Source organism: Hirundo rustica, unplaced genomic scaffold (genome assembly GCF_015227805.2).
Source record: "Hirundo rustica isolate bHirRus1 unplaced genomic scaffold, bHirRus1.pri.v3 scaffold_441_arrow_ctg1, whole genome shotgun sequence".
Taxonomy (NCBI): domain Eukaryota; kingdom Metazoa; phylum Chordata; class Aves; order Passeriformes; family Hirundinidae; genus Hirundo; species Hirundo rustica.
In genome coordinates this window covers 9585-22871 of record NW_026690486.1, presented here as the reverse complement: position 1 = coordinate 22871, position 13287 = coordinate 9585, and the positions used below count along the sequence as shown (strand labels likewise).

Here is a 13287-nt window from a genome sequence, read left to right as displayed (position 1 = left end):
GAGGGGAACAGGATCAGACCCCACCAGACTGTGCCAGGGACATCATGCAGTCATGGCTTTGGACCCTTGCTTAGAAATCCTGAGTTTTGGGGGGACTGGCAGGGTCTGGCATGGCTGGGTCTCTGGGGAGGCTGTGGGGTTTTTTTGGGGAGGGGGGGGCTTTCCCCAGCCCCTTTTATCTCTGCTTTCCCTAAGTGAACCATGTGCTCTCTTGTTTCCAGAAGGCAGGGAGTGTGTAAATTGTGGGGCTACCTCAACCCCTCTGTGGAGAAGAGACGGCACTGGGCACTATTTGTGTAACGCCTGTGGACTCTACCACAAAATGAACGGGCAGAACCGGCCCCTGATCAAACCCAAGAGAAGACTGGTGAGTTTCTTTCTATTTTATTCTTCTTCCTCTGCCACTTTTGTTTTCCCTCTGCAGCTCGGGATGGAACCTCAGCCAGCTCCTACTGATCCCACTGCATCAGAGGGCTGGGAGGGAGGGATGCTTGGAGAGATGGTCCCAGGTGCTGTGGACCTCAGTTGTCTGGTCCTTTTGCGAACTGCAAAACAGGTTTAAAAATCAAGTTCCAGGGCTTCTTGCAAACCAGACCTGAGTTTTCAACTCCACAAGGTGCTTCTGGATGGTGACCCGAGGACAGTGACACTTTCCAGGGCCTAAGGGCAGGATAATAATTTATCAGTGACCAAAGAGATTATCAGGAATACAGGATTTCTCCAAACTTCTGCTCTCCCTTTCTTAATATGTCTCTATCCCCCTTGGATGGTGGTGTCATGGAGAAGGGGCCCAGACTGGATCCGGGGTGTCACTGGGGTGTCAGGCTGACCTTGGTCCTGCAAAGACCTGGAACCATCAGGTCCTGGTGCCACTGGTACCTGGTGTGGTCATTTATGTCTGCCCCATCTGGGTCTCAAATTGTGTCACGAGGACACAAGGCAGAGGATGGCGAGTGTGCAAAGCCGAGCGTGTGCCCAGGCTCCAGAAGTTGGAGGAAGACGAAACGCGTGGGTAAATGTTTGAAATAATAATTACAAGACTGGTGACTGTTCTAAGCACAGGCAATACGTTACAGCATCCCCAGCAATGTGTTCGTGCATTTCCCTGGAAGCCACAAAAAGGTCTGGAAGCTGTGGGCATGGCTAATAAATGTGTTAAAGTGTATTTGGCAAATAATCAGACAGACCACAAGAGGAAAAAATATATCAAGTGGGGGAAAAAATTATGGTCCCTGCTTGGGAAGTTATTGAATGTTTCGAATCGAGGCACGTTTGGTTTTGTTGGGATTAAAGACGTGGAAGGGCTCCTGGGGCTGCTCAAAATGCGGAGGAGAAGTGGCTCTCACCTCTCTGTGGAATTTCTGAGCTGATGGATAGATCTAGCCAGGCTGGTGAAGCTTGTGCCCAGCATGGCCGGTGCCCGCAGGCAGGACAGGGCTGGTTCATTCGTGTTCCCCTTGAAGGTGCTCACAGCTCTGTCCGGCAGCTCTTAGGTCAGGATCAGCTTCCTCACCTGTGAGACACCCATAAAACCATATCAGCTTTATCCCCTCTGGCTATGGGAAGCATTTGCAGGGCACGTTCCCAGGAAGGGCTACGCTGTGAGGGGCATCAGCAATAATTTTGTCTGGCCATGTGAGTTTTGGGGAAGATGTGGGTTTGCTCCTCTACCCCGCCAAACTTCCTGCGTGTGAAACCTCTCCGTGCCCTCCTATACGAGCTTTTCCCCTATAGGAAAATATTTGTCTCTCTCATCTTTCATAGCCTTGTTAGAAAAAAGGAAAAGCTTTCTAGGGAGGGAAGTGCAGGCTGGAATTTTGATTTTTTTCTGGGCAGCTCTCTTGTTCTCTTCTTCTCCTCCCCCCTGGCCCTTCTGTCTTAAACACACAGCCCACGTTTTCTTTATTTTCTTTTCCCCCTCGTTCTCTCTTTATGTGTAAAGTTAACTTCCTAGGAAAAAGCTGCCGGATATCTGAGCCCTGGAGATAACTCCTAAACAACAGCTCCGTTTCCCCAGTCCAAACACACAGGAGCTTGAGTGTATCCAAACAAGCAGAGGGGGAGGCAGAATAGGAAAGCGGCTGGAAAGAGGGGGAGAGCTTTCAAAAAGTGTCTGATGGAACCATGAAAGAATGTCCCGAGTCACCCGGAGCCCGGCACATGTAAAATGAACTATATAAATAAATACGTAGTAAAAGGTCATTCTCGGGGAAAAAAAAAAAAAATAAAGAAAGAGGAAGAAAGGAAAGAAGTAAAGAGAGACCTTGTCTTGTATTATTGCTCCAATCTTTGGGCATTTTAGTTAAAGTTACAAAAAGTTCCTCTTCTTTAAATGCAGTTTTTGCTATATGTGAAATTCGATTTTTCTACTTCTCCCCCACCAACCCCCCCTCCCCCCCAGCACTGCCTGGAAAAAAGAAAGAGAAACATCCCTAATGCTGTTTGCACCTATATTTATGTCCCTTGCTAACCTCTGAAAAAAAAGTTAGTCAGAAGGCACCAGATCTGGGCCTGCAATTGCATTTTCTGTGCCTGGATGTGGACGTGCGTGTGGAGAGATCCAGTCAAGCCTCTGGATCTCTCCTGCTGTGAAGGCAGGCAGGCTGGGCAAGGCTGTGGATGGAGGCTCAGGGTGGGGATCCAGCTCCTTCCCTCTGCCACAAGTTTCTTGACTGACCTTGGGCTGGTTTCATAGGCTCTGATCGCAGCTGCATTGAAACTGATGATAGGATTTGATGTGTGGGAGAGAAGAGGAAAATAAATTCTTAAGTGCTGAGAACGCAGCCCAAGCCTTGTTAAAGTCAAAGGGTGTCTTTGTGAGGGTGTTGTTTAGGTGACATGGATGAAGTCTCACCGGCCGAGGGGGCTCAGTCAGCTCAGCTTTATCTCGAGGGGGAAGGTGGAAGACCTGGAGATGTTAGCAGGGGGATCAAGAACAGGCAGGTGGTACCACACCATCACTGCCCAAAAAGTCTTGAGCCCATTCCTGTCCCTGTCACAGGCGGTGGCAGGCCCATCATTACTGAGATAAAACCTTCCTTTAGTTTTTCTCCCATTCCCTGCCCATGCAGATGCAGTGCTCTCCGTTTCCCTGTCAAGCCAAGCTGGTTTTGAAAGGTTTATACCAAATTTCTCAGCAGACCCATGAGCATGCAATCTTATTTTAGGAAAGTGATGCTTGGAGCTTTGTGGGTAAATGCAGACACTGAAAGTGCCCCTTAATTAAGCATTTTTATTAGTACTTGCTTCCTCCAACCTCCTCAATTTCACCTTCTCATCACTGCTAGCGCTTCTGAAGTTGTGCCTTTGCTCAGTGGCAGCTGTGCCATGGGCTTTGGTCCTATAGATATGGGGCAGCTAATTAGTCATCCCATTAGTGACATGGCCAGCCCGAGTCGGTGATTAGCGTCAGTGGATGCCATTGCTGGGAGCTTTACAATAACGTTATTATTCATTGTTTCCTGCCCGCTGCCGCTGCCGGTGTCTACGGCAGAAGTTGGTACAGCATTAAAGGTGCAGCCTGGGACCAAAAGAACTTAAAATACTCAGCTAATGATGCTGAATTTTTGTAAGCGAAACGCAGGAGTTGGAAATGGTTTTCAAGAAGACAGTAGATGTTGTGATTTATTTGCTTATTTAATGTCAGAGTTTGTTTGAAGGCAGCGAGGTGGTGGCCAGGCGTGTCTTTTGAACGCGCTTGCTGTAACAGAAATTACGGTGAGCACTGTGTAGAAACCCCAAATATTTTCAAAGGGGATGTTTCCCCTGTGTGGGCTGAGTCAAATATCACTGGTTTTTAGAAATTTCCTTCGGCTTGGGTTTTGGGTCTGATAAGGGGCAAAGCTGCCACCAAGAGACTCAATCCAGCCTCGTGCCCCTCTGAGCCATGCGTGCCGAGTGTCAGGAGTTGGGGGGCAGAGACCTACAGGCTCTTCTCCAGCTCTTTATTGGGAACCTGGCTTTGCAAGCTGTTGTCTCCATGCTGCATTTGGAACATGTTCATTATTTTATTGTCCTGGTGATTTTGAAGGGAACCCAGTTTGTGTCCATGGCATGGTCAGGAGGTGTGCGTGCATCAGTTCGGGGCTCTGCCCTTCATGGTGGGATGCTTCATCTTCTCTGCTGGCCCTGGGATTTTTTCAAGTCCCATGTGCTGTCCCCAACTCCTGCTTGTCATCAGCACAGAGAAGTCAGATAAAGGCCTCCTTGGCTTGATTCAGAGTAGCTTATGGTCAGGCAAAATGGAACTGTCCCTATGGGCATCTTGAGAGAGCCACTTGCTGTCAGACCAGCCACTCTGTGATGCTTCCTAGTGTTCATGGGCATTGTCTTATTTATTTTTTAGACCATCCCTTTTGTCTAATTAAAAGAAAAAAAAAAAAAATCCTCCTCTATCTAAAGCAAAAGCAACCCGTCCTCTCTCCACCTACGCCGCATTCAATTATGATTAAAATTGCAACATGACCTAACAAGAGTTGGTATTAACGCTAAGGCTGTGCCAGTGTCCGTGTTTGCATTTTGGGTTTGTTGTACGGTATCCAAAGATGCGGTATTTTCCTTTTTTTTTTTTTTTTCCAATGTTGGATGTGCTACAGTGTGCGGCTGTGTGGGGTGAGGGGTAAATTTGAAACAGTAAGAGCACAAAAGAGAGCATTAAAGGCTCAGTTCTGCAAGGTGCCAAGCATTGCTATGATCTGGCAAATCGCTTAAGCACATGTTTTAACTTTAAGCACATGAGCAGTCCCATTGAAAGCAACACATTGGGATGAAATCAGAGCTCTGGGACCGTGTCATATTGATGAAGAAGAGATAGGATGGGGATCTAAAAGTCCTTTTTTTTTTTTTTTTTAGGAACTGTAGGCACTTGCACACACGCAAACACGCATACGCTCTCACACAGCAGTCTGAAAACTGAAAACTCCCGTTCCTCCTTCAGTGGCATAAGGACAATTTGTTTGCTAAAGTTACAGTTTTTAAATGATAAGTGCAAATTTATGCATGTGAAAGAAAAGCAACTTTACTAAATTTGACTTTGCTAAGTCATTATCACACCTAACAAAAAAGCTTCTGTATACACTTTGACACGTAGATTTTTTTTTCTTGTTCCTACCCCTTTATGAAATGGTAAATTCTTCTTTCAGGCTTGCTACCAATCCTTAAATAAACATGAAGGTTTGGGCTGAGAAAAGGGTGTAATTAAAAAGTTGGGATTCTTGCTCTTTGCCACAGTGTTGTTTCCGATCTGGAGCCTGTCTCCTTTGAAGCTGAGCTGAATTTACAGGACCGGGCTGTGCTTGCGGTCGTGCCCGGCGAGCAGCTGCCCACCCGGGTCTCACCCGGCGCTCGCTGGAGCCACAGTGACTCATGCCCTTGACTCCAGCAATTGTCAGTTCAGGCCCTGACTGCAGAATTAGACCCCTGGGGGGTCTGGGAGAATTAAGATGGAAAGACGTGTTGGCATTTAAATAACATTTTCCCCTCTGGAATGGGCTGTGCCAGCGCTGCTAATTTTGATGAGTTCTATCAGAGGTTTGGGCACCCACTTTTAGGATGCCCTTTGGCACCTGATTCAGTTCACATATAATTTGGGATTAAAGTACCTTGGGGATTTTTTTTTTTTTCACAATTATTATTTGTTCTCACAAGTCAGTTTCTGGAGGCCTCTGCTGATGTACGTCAGTCTTGCAGGGTTGATGTTTTCTTTCTCAGAAATTTTGCCTTTTTTTTTTTTTTTTTTTAACACGGGTGTTTTTCTCTCCTTCTCTTTCCCTCCTTCCCACAGTCTGCAGCCAGGAGGGCGGGCACGTCCTGTGCAAACTGTCAGACCACCACTACCACCCTGTGGAGGAGAAATGCCAACGGTGATCCCGTCTGTAATGCCTGTGGGCTCTACTACAAGCTGCACAATGTAAGTGTGACTGTAGTACTCAGTAATGGGGCCTCAGCTTCGGTGCTCAATGATCCAAACTCATCCTTAACTTGAGGATTTCCAGTCTTGAGTGGTGCCAAGACCTCTGTTATCCCTTTGGGGATCTTGAGGTTTGGAGTGATCAGCTATCAAACGTAGCCTATCCAATGGGGGGAGGTATGAAACAAGGCTGTCCCTTAGAGCTTTTCCATGCCTGAGCCAAGAAAGGAGGTGTGGGTCAACACAGAGAGACATTATCTGCTGCCGATTGGGCTCAGAGAGTTGGAAAAGACAACACACTGTCCTGCAAGCCGATACCACTCCTATACGTAGCTTGGCTCCTCCAGCAAATACAAACTCTGGAAAAAAAGAAATATGTGCCAGAAACTATTTTGATCATTCTTGGGTTTGTGGCTGCCTTTGTCCTGTCCCCAAAGATGATTTATTTAGGCCCTATGTTTGTGCTGGTTGATGTAAACGAGTCCCAAACCAAAAAAGGGCTTGATTTAGTTAGAGGGTTGCAGAGTCTGTTTAACCTGTGATGTGAATTTTAAAGCATCTGTCATGGAAAGGAAGGAGAAATGAAACCAAGTGGCTGGCAGATTTAATCTAATATCTCCATGCAAAGCTAGCTTGCAGGAACTAGGTATATGTGCCCCAGGGAAAGAGCTAAAGGGACCTGAAAAGTCTTCTACTGAATAATACTGCTAATAAAGGAGACTTAAGGCTATCCCCGTTCCTCTCATTCCACATGTGGCATTAGAATAATTATTATGTCAAAAGAAGGAAAAGCCTTGCAATCTCTCTGCTTTGATATATTTTTTTTTGTGCTAGTGGTTGACTGCTTTGTGTTTGGTTTGGAAATCTGGGGCTATGTTTGGCCCTTATGTCCACCCATGCAAACACATCAAAGACATATTGGGTTTCATCAGGCGTCCAACCCTTGTGGTATCTCAGTCCCTTCCATTTGTTATTTCAAACTGTTTGGTTTCTCAGGATGAGTAAACAAGTTTGGATTAAGTGGAAAAAACCCCAACAAACAAACAGGCTAATTTTTCACCTGTTTCATGGGAGGCATCACTCTTGGACAAAAGGAAAATGTGTTTACCCTTTAGTGGGCAGGTGTCTCAGAGTGCTTTGAGTCTCATGTAGCAAGTAAAGATTGTCATCAAACTCTCAGTGTGATCACTGCAAACAAATGGGTTGGACCCAGAGCAAAAACTCAGAATATCACGAGAAAATATTCTGTTTGCTATTTCCTTGGCAGGAAGGGCTCAAGGTCAGCCAGGTCCACTGAGCAGGGGGGATCTATGCTTGTGCTCTGTTTCCATTTTGGCCTACCAGTGGTAGGACTCAAATCATGTAGCTTGGGAAACCTCTAAGGAGCTGCTCCTCCTGTAGCCAGCAAAGTCCTTTGAAGAAAATAGGCCTTTCTCAGTTGTTGCTGGTGGATGCTCAAGTTTCAATGGGATGTCTTCTGTCCTTGAAGACAGTGTAGATCCTCCCCATGACTGCAAAAGATGGCAGGATGATCATTTACGATGGTGTCTACTTCCACTGAAGACATCCGACTGGAGAAATCTCCTCCTGAAGTGCTTAGACTGGTGTCTGAGTTCTCCAGGAATTTGCCTGCAAGAGCACATCCTTTTCTTTTTTGCACTAACACTGCAAACCTAGTTGGCCTGAGTTGACCTCTAGATCCACTGTTTAGGGAAACGCCGATCCAGCTGTGAAATTTGTGACATGGGGCAGGCCTTGAGCACATTGGAACCATTTTCATATTCATTAAAAACACCAACAGCTGCTAAAAAGCTCAGCACAGCTACTTACCAAAGTCAAGTAGTATCTTGCCTTATGAGCAACGCCATTAATGGATCCTGCTTAAATGAAACCCCCAGAGGACTGAGTTCCTGCATGCAGCAAAATAACCAGGCAAGGATACTAAAATGCAGATATGAGTGGGTAGATAATTTTTTTAATATTATTTTCTTAAAGTATTTAGTAAAGTATTTAGTATTTAGTAAAGTATTTAGTATTTAGTAAAATATTTAGTAAAGTATTTACTAAAGTGTTTAGTTATGACTGTGGTGAGAAGTGTGGTCCCATTCCCTGTGTGTATATTATCTCCTGATTTCCATCAGGAGAGGGGTCAGAAATAGAGAGGCTGATTGTAGCATGTCCCTCCCAAGCAGCTGTCAGCATACGTGTTGTGCCAGTGCCAGTGGAAGGTCTTTGGATGCTTGGAAGTTGACTTAACTCTGTTTCAGGCTGGGCTGTAGCAAATTCCTGTCTGCTGTTTTATCCACCCCCTTTCCCATTTTTTCCTTTTCTTTGGGTTTAATGAAATTTTCCGGGACCTTAACATCATTAGGATATTTTAATGGATTGATGTGCAGTTGAAACTTACCCAGATTTCGTGTCCACACCGGGAACGACTGCAGTGAAAAGGCTAATTTTTTTCCACGGTGTTAATTTTTTCATGGAGCTATATCAGTTTGTTTTACTGTTGATTCCCACAGCTTAAGCAAACCCATTTGTCAGTAGGATATAAGCAATAATCATAATAGTCTTGGGGTGCATTTAGCAAAGCTGTTGGCATTCCTCCCACTGACTTCAACAAGAGCCGGCTCCATTAACACCAGTATTAACAATGACTAATATTTCACATTGATACGGTGCCTTTCATCCAGTGGCATCCCAGAGTGCTTTCTAAGATACAGCCAGCCTGGAAGATTAACCCAACATTGTAATGACTATGTCTGAAGGATAAATCCACTTCAGTGACAGGACCTTATTGAGGTCAATGGCAAAATCCCATTGTCTTCAGTCAGAGCAAGATCAGACCTATAACGGTTAAGACCATCCCCTGGATTTGATCTGTTGAATATGAGGTTCTCATCCTTGTTATTTTAGTCCTTAGAAGTGGGATGAGCCTTGGCACACCTCAGGGATGGGTGGGAGTGTACCTTGCTGGAGGTGCACAGCAGGCTGGCCTGGGCCAATAAGAGTGAGAGATTTGCCATTATTTTTGATAAAATTCATCAGAAAAGGCCCCATTCACAATACCGTAAAGCAGGCCTATGTGTCCCGAGAGCAGAGCAGTCAGTATTTTGCATATGATAAAACAAAGAGCATAATTCCTGCCCATAATTAATTGGCTCCATCTGAAATTAATGAATTTCATATACAAGCATTGGGCTGGTTTAATTTTAATTTAGCATGTGTTTGTCATTTTTATCAGAATGAATTTTCACGGAGAAGGTCTTCCCTCCGGGTCTTTAATTTCTCTACCCCAGAAACAGAGATAGGTCCTTGGCTTTGATGTTTTGGGGACCACTTTAACCCTGCTGTGACTGGTCTTTGAAGTCACTGGAAAAAAATTCCAGCTTGCTGCTTTGACTGTGCTGGTTCCTGACATTTATTTGAGTCCTAATCTGTTTGACCCTTGGGTTAGTTACCTGCTTGGAGTGTGAGACCATTTACACTGGGATGATGTGGCCAGCCAACAGCTTGGAGAGCAACTCTGACCCCAGATGTGGGGCTGGCCATGGCTTTGGCCATCCTGGTACAGGGCTGGTGTTCCCATCCTTGAGTTTCACATCAAATCATAGCCTGGGCCATCCTGTTCTTAGAGGTGGAGTGAAACAGGAGAGATGTTGCTTTGTGGAAGTGTTCACTGTCCTGTGGAATGTGACACCAAGCAAGGGTCAGGACGCTGGGCTTTTTCCAAGAACCAGCACAGCCCCAGTCCCACCATCAGGCTTATGCCACTTTGCCACAACCACCTCCCAAGCTTGAAACTTTGCTGCTTCAACTGGAAATTTGTTCTGGCTGCCCCTGAGCCTTTGTGTCATGATGCAGATTCTCATTTGAAGCTGGTGGGGTTGAGGGCTGTGCCTCCCCAAATCTGAGCTGGATTCATCAGGGGTTGACACCTCCTGGCTTCCTCTAATGTTGCTGCATGGTGGGGCTCACTTGGGACTTCCTGGCTTTGCACCTGGGCAACACATCCCTGTTAAACACTTAAAAACAGGCCAGGCAAAGCTTTCCAATCCCAGTCATTTATCTGGAGCAAGGGGCCATCCTTGTGTGTGCATCCTCATTCCCACAGTGAGGACAGAAAGCCAGGGAAGCGGGTTATGTTGTGTTTGGAACCCACGACATTTTACATTTTGCTTGTTGCTGCTGCAGGGCTCTTGTTGGGCTGCTCATGGGCAGATTCTTCCCTCCTACCTTTAGCTGTTGGCAAGCAGGGCTGCTCCCTCTGGCTTCCTTTATCCAGAGGCAGAGGAATCGGCCTTTTATTCACACGTTTTTAGGTGAGGTGAAGGTTCTTGTCACTACTGGTTAAAAGAGCCTGGGGTCATAAATTCAGACTGGAATGACAAACTCTGGGATGCCTAAACCAGAGATGAGCCTGGTCCTTCCTCTCCCCATAATTCCATCTTTGCATGTAACAGGGAACTATTTTATCCCAGCCTCCCTGGGGAGAGAAATCCAGGAATGATTCCCATGCTGTGAAAAGGGACCAGAAAGGGGCTGAGGGGCAACAAGTGAAACATTGCTGTGATCTGGAAGAAGGGAATGCTTTGTTCCTTGTGCTGATTTAAGGTCTTATGGAAAAAGAGCTGCTCAGGACCCTTGTAGGACATCTTTTCATTGTTCTTCACAGTAGATCCTGGTGGACAGTGGATCCTTATTTTCCTTTTTGTAGAATGTCCATCAGCACCATCAGGTGCTCACATTTATAATAAAAAATTGTTCAGCCTCAGGGTGATTTGCTGCCTTCTGCTATAGGTGAAATCCTGCAGAGAAGTCAGAGCAAAACCCATTTACATTCTCAAGCCCAGATTTTTAAAGTGGTTTAGGGACATTGGAGGTATAAATCCCCTTTTTTTGTGTGAGTTTCATGTCACCTGTGCTAGTGCATGTTGTGATGCTGGCTCTCTATGCAGTACAGAATCACAAAATCATGGAATATTCTGAGCTGGAAGAGAACCGCTAGAACCATCAAAGTCCAGCCCCTGGCCCTTCACAGGACAGCTTCAAGTAATAAGAGTAATGAGAGTTTCTAACAGGATGTCCAACAGATCTTTTGCTACCAGGGTTTCCTAACCCTGATGGATGCATGCATGATTTCTGCTGTGTAGTTTCAGGAGGAGAATTTAATGTTTATTTTCCCTACAGATACGTTTGTATGCATGTAGAGAATGCTTTGCTGGTCAGCACAGATATCCGTTTCAGCTCCAACCCCGCCCCCCCCCCCCCCCCCCCAAAAAAAAAAAAACCAACAAAAAAAAACAAAAAAAAACCCCCACAAAAACAAAAAAAACCCCAAACCTGGAAGCCTTTAGATATAAAATCAGATTAGCTAAAGAAAACCAGAAAGGATGATCAGAGCAAAAGCTTTGGAAAGAACTAAAATAAGACAAATGCCTGTCCTTTTTGTGAAGAGCTGCCCAGCTTCCTAATGGAACTGTGAAAGATTGAGACCCCTCATAGCACTGAGATCCCAGCAGTTCTTGCTGCTAATGGTTTTAGATCAGACAGGAAGCCTCAGGGTGAGACGGCGTCTGTGGGGAATATTTCCAGGAGGTAATGATTGGTTTCATACCTAAGCACGGTGCAATTACCTAATGTGCAGATAGTTGAAATTTTTCAGCTGCTGTGAATTATTTGGGTATGTTTTGCTCCTGTGTGGCTCTGCCAGCAATTTTCTGTCATCTTGTCTTCAGAAATTTCAATAGAGCTTGGGATTTCCTGGAGGGATCTGAGTTTTGGGATGGAAATGGAGAGGTTGGGTAGCCACAGAACATGGTGTATACAGGGGAGGAGGTGGGCTGTGACCAGCTCGTCCTGCTGGGCTGGTGCATGGGGTACATGGATCCCACGGTGATTTGGGGAGAAGGGATGGAAGCACAAAAAAATAATTGATTTTTGTTTAGATTAACAGACCCCTGACTATGAAGAAAGAAGGAATTCAGACCAGAAACCGAAAGATGTCTAGCAAATCCAAAAAGTGCAAAAAGGTCCATGACAACCTTGAAGACTTTCCCAAGAGCAGCTCCTTTAACCCCGCCGCCCTCTCCAGACACATGTCCTCCATCAGCCACATTTCACCTTTCAGTCACTCCAGCCACATGCTGACCACACCGACACCGATGCATCCTCCATCCAGCCTCTCCTTCGGACCTCACCACCCTTCCAGTATGGTCACTGCCATGGGTTAGCAAGAGACTCCCCTGCTGAATGCTTACGGTCTCAAAATGAGATTTACTTTATATACTACTTGCATTTTTGCAGGCGTGTGGTTATGGGTCTGATGTCCCGAATCAAATGGGAGGGGGGAAAAAAAAACACCTAAAAAAAAATTAAAAAAAAAAAAAAAAAAAAAAAAAAGCTATTTGAAGGCATAAGAGAGAAAGAGGAAAAAAAAATTAAAAATGCAGAAAAAAACTACAAAAAGCACAAAAAAGGAAAAAAAAAATGAAAAAAAGTGAAAAAAGTAAAAAAAAAAAGTTTTAAAAAGTGATGTTTGCCACTTTTTAAAGGAACTCACTATGGCGTCTATGTATTCTTACCCACTGAATCTGGATACCATTTGTGAATAAGCCATTCAGAACTTGCATTCCCTATTGGACAGGATCTCTAGTGCTGTGAAAAAATAAAATAAAATAAAATAAAAAACGCTGAACATTGCATATAACTTATATTGTAAGAAATACTGTACATTTGAGGAAGACTTTATTGCATCTGAGGAGCTGTAAAGAAAAAGGCATGAAGGACTCTGAGAGAATTTTTTTTAAAAGGAAAAATTAAAAAAAAGAAGATGGGAGGACAATTTAAAAACCAGAAAAAAAAACAATGCAGACCAAGAGGAAACGTGGTCTTACGAACAAATGGACCAACTGCCAGTCATGTCTTCTCCTTTTATTTTATTTTTTATTTTGGTTTTTTTTTTTTTTTTTTTTTTTTTTTTTTTTTTTTTTTGGTTGGTTTTTATTTTGGTTTCTCTTTTCGTTTCCGGGGAGGGGGAGGGGGCTGGCTAGAACGGTTTTGATGATGCATTAACTAACTAACTAACTAAATAACTAAATAAATAAAACCTGTAGGGAGATCATTCATTTTGGGCCACGGGCCTTTTGCATAGGAAGTACCAATGGTGTCAGGCAATCAGTGTTAACATGCGGACATTGCCAACAAGGGGGTTTCAGATAGCCATTCTCCAGGTCTATACGCATTGTGAACAAGTTCCTGTAATTGTTGTTTGTATGTATAATTCAATGCACCAAAATAAGAAAGATGTAGATTTATTTCATCCTATTATACAGACTGAATGGTTGTACAAATTTATTTACTGCTAGTGATAAGACCTGCTT

The 13287-nt window shown here is 44.6% G+C and overlaps 1 protein-coding gene across 1 annotated transcript; it reads left to right on the top strand.

The window, feature by feature from the left end:
- Positions 1-221: 221 nt before the first annotated feature.
- On the top strand, positions 222-12255 carry LOC120748023 (GATA-binding factor 3; the record flags this gene model as incomplete). The annotated part of the gene is made up of 3 exons (XM_040054098.2): positions 222-367; positions 5783-5908; positions 11854-12255. Coding segments are annotated over 3 exons (557 nt in total), but the record flags the coding sequence as incomplete, so codon positions are not given.
- Between the last annotated feature and the right edge of the window lie 1032 nt (positions 12256-13287).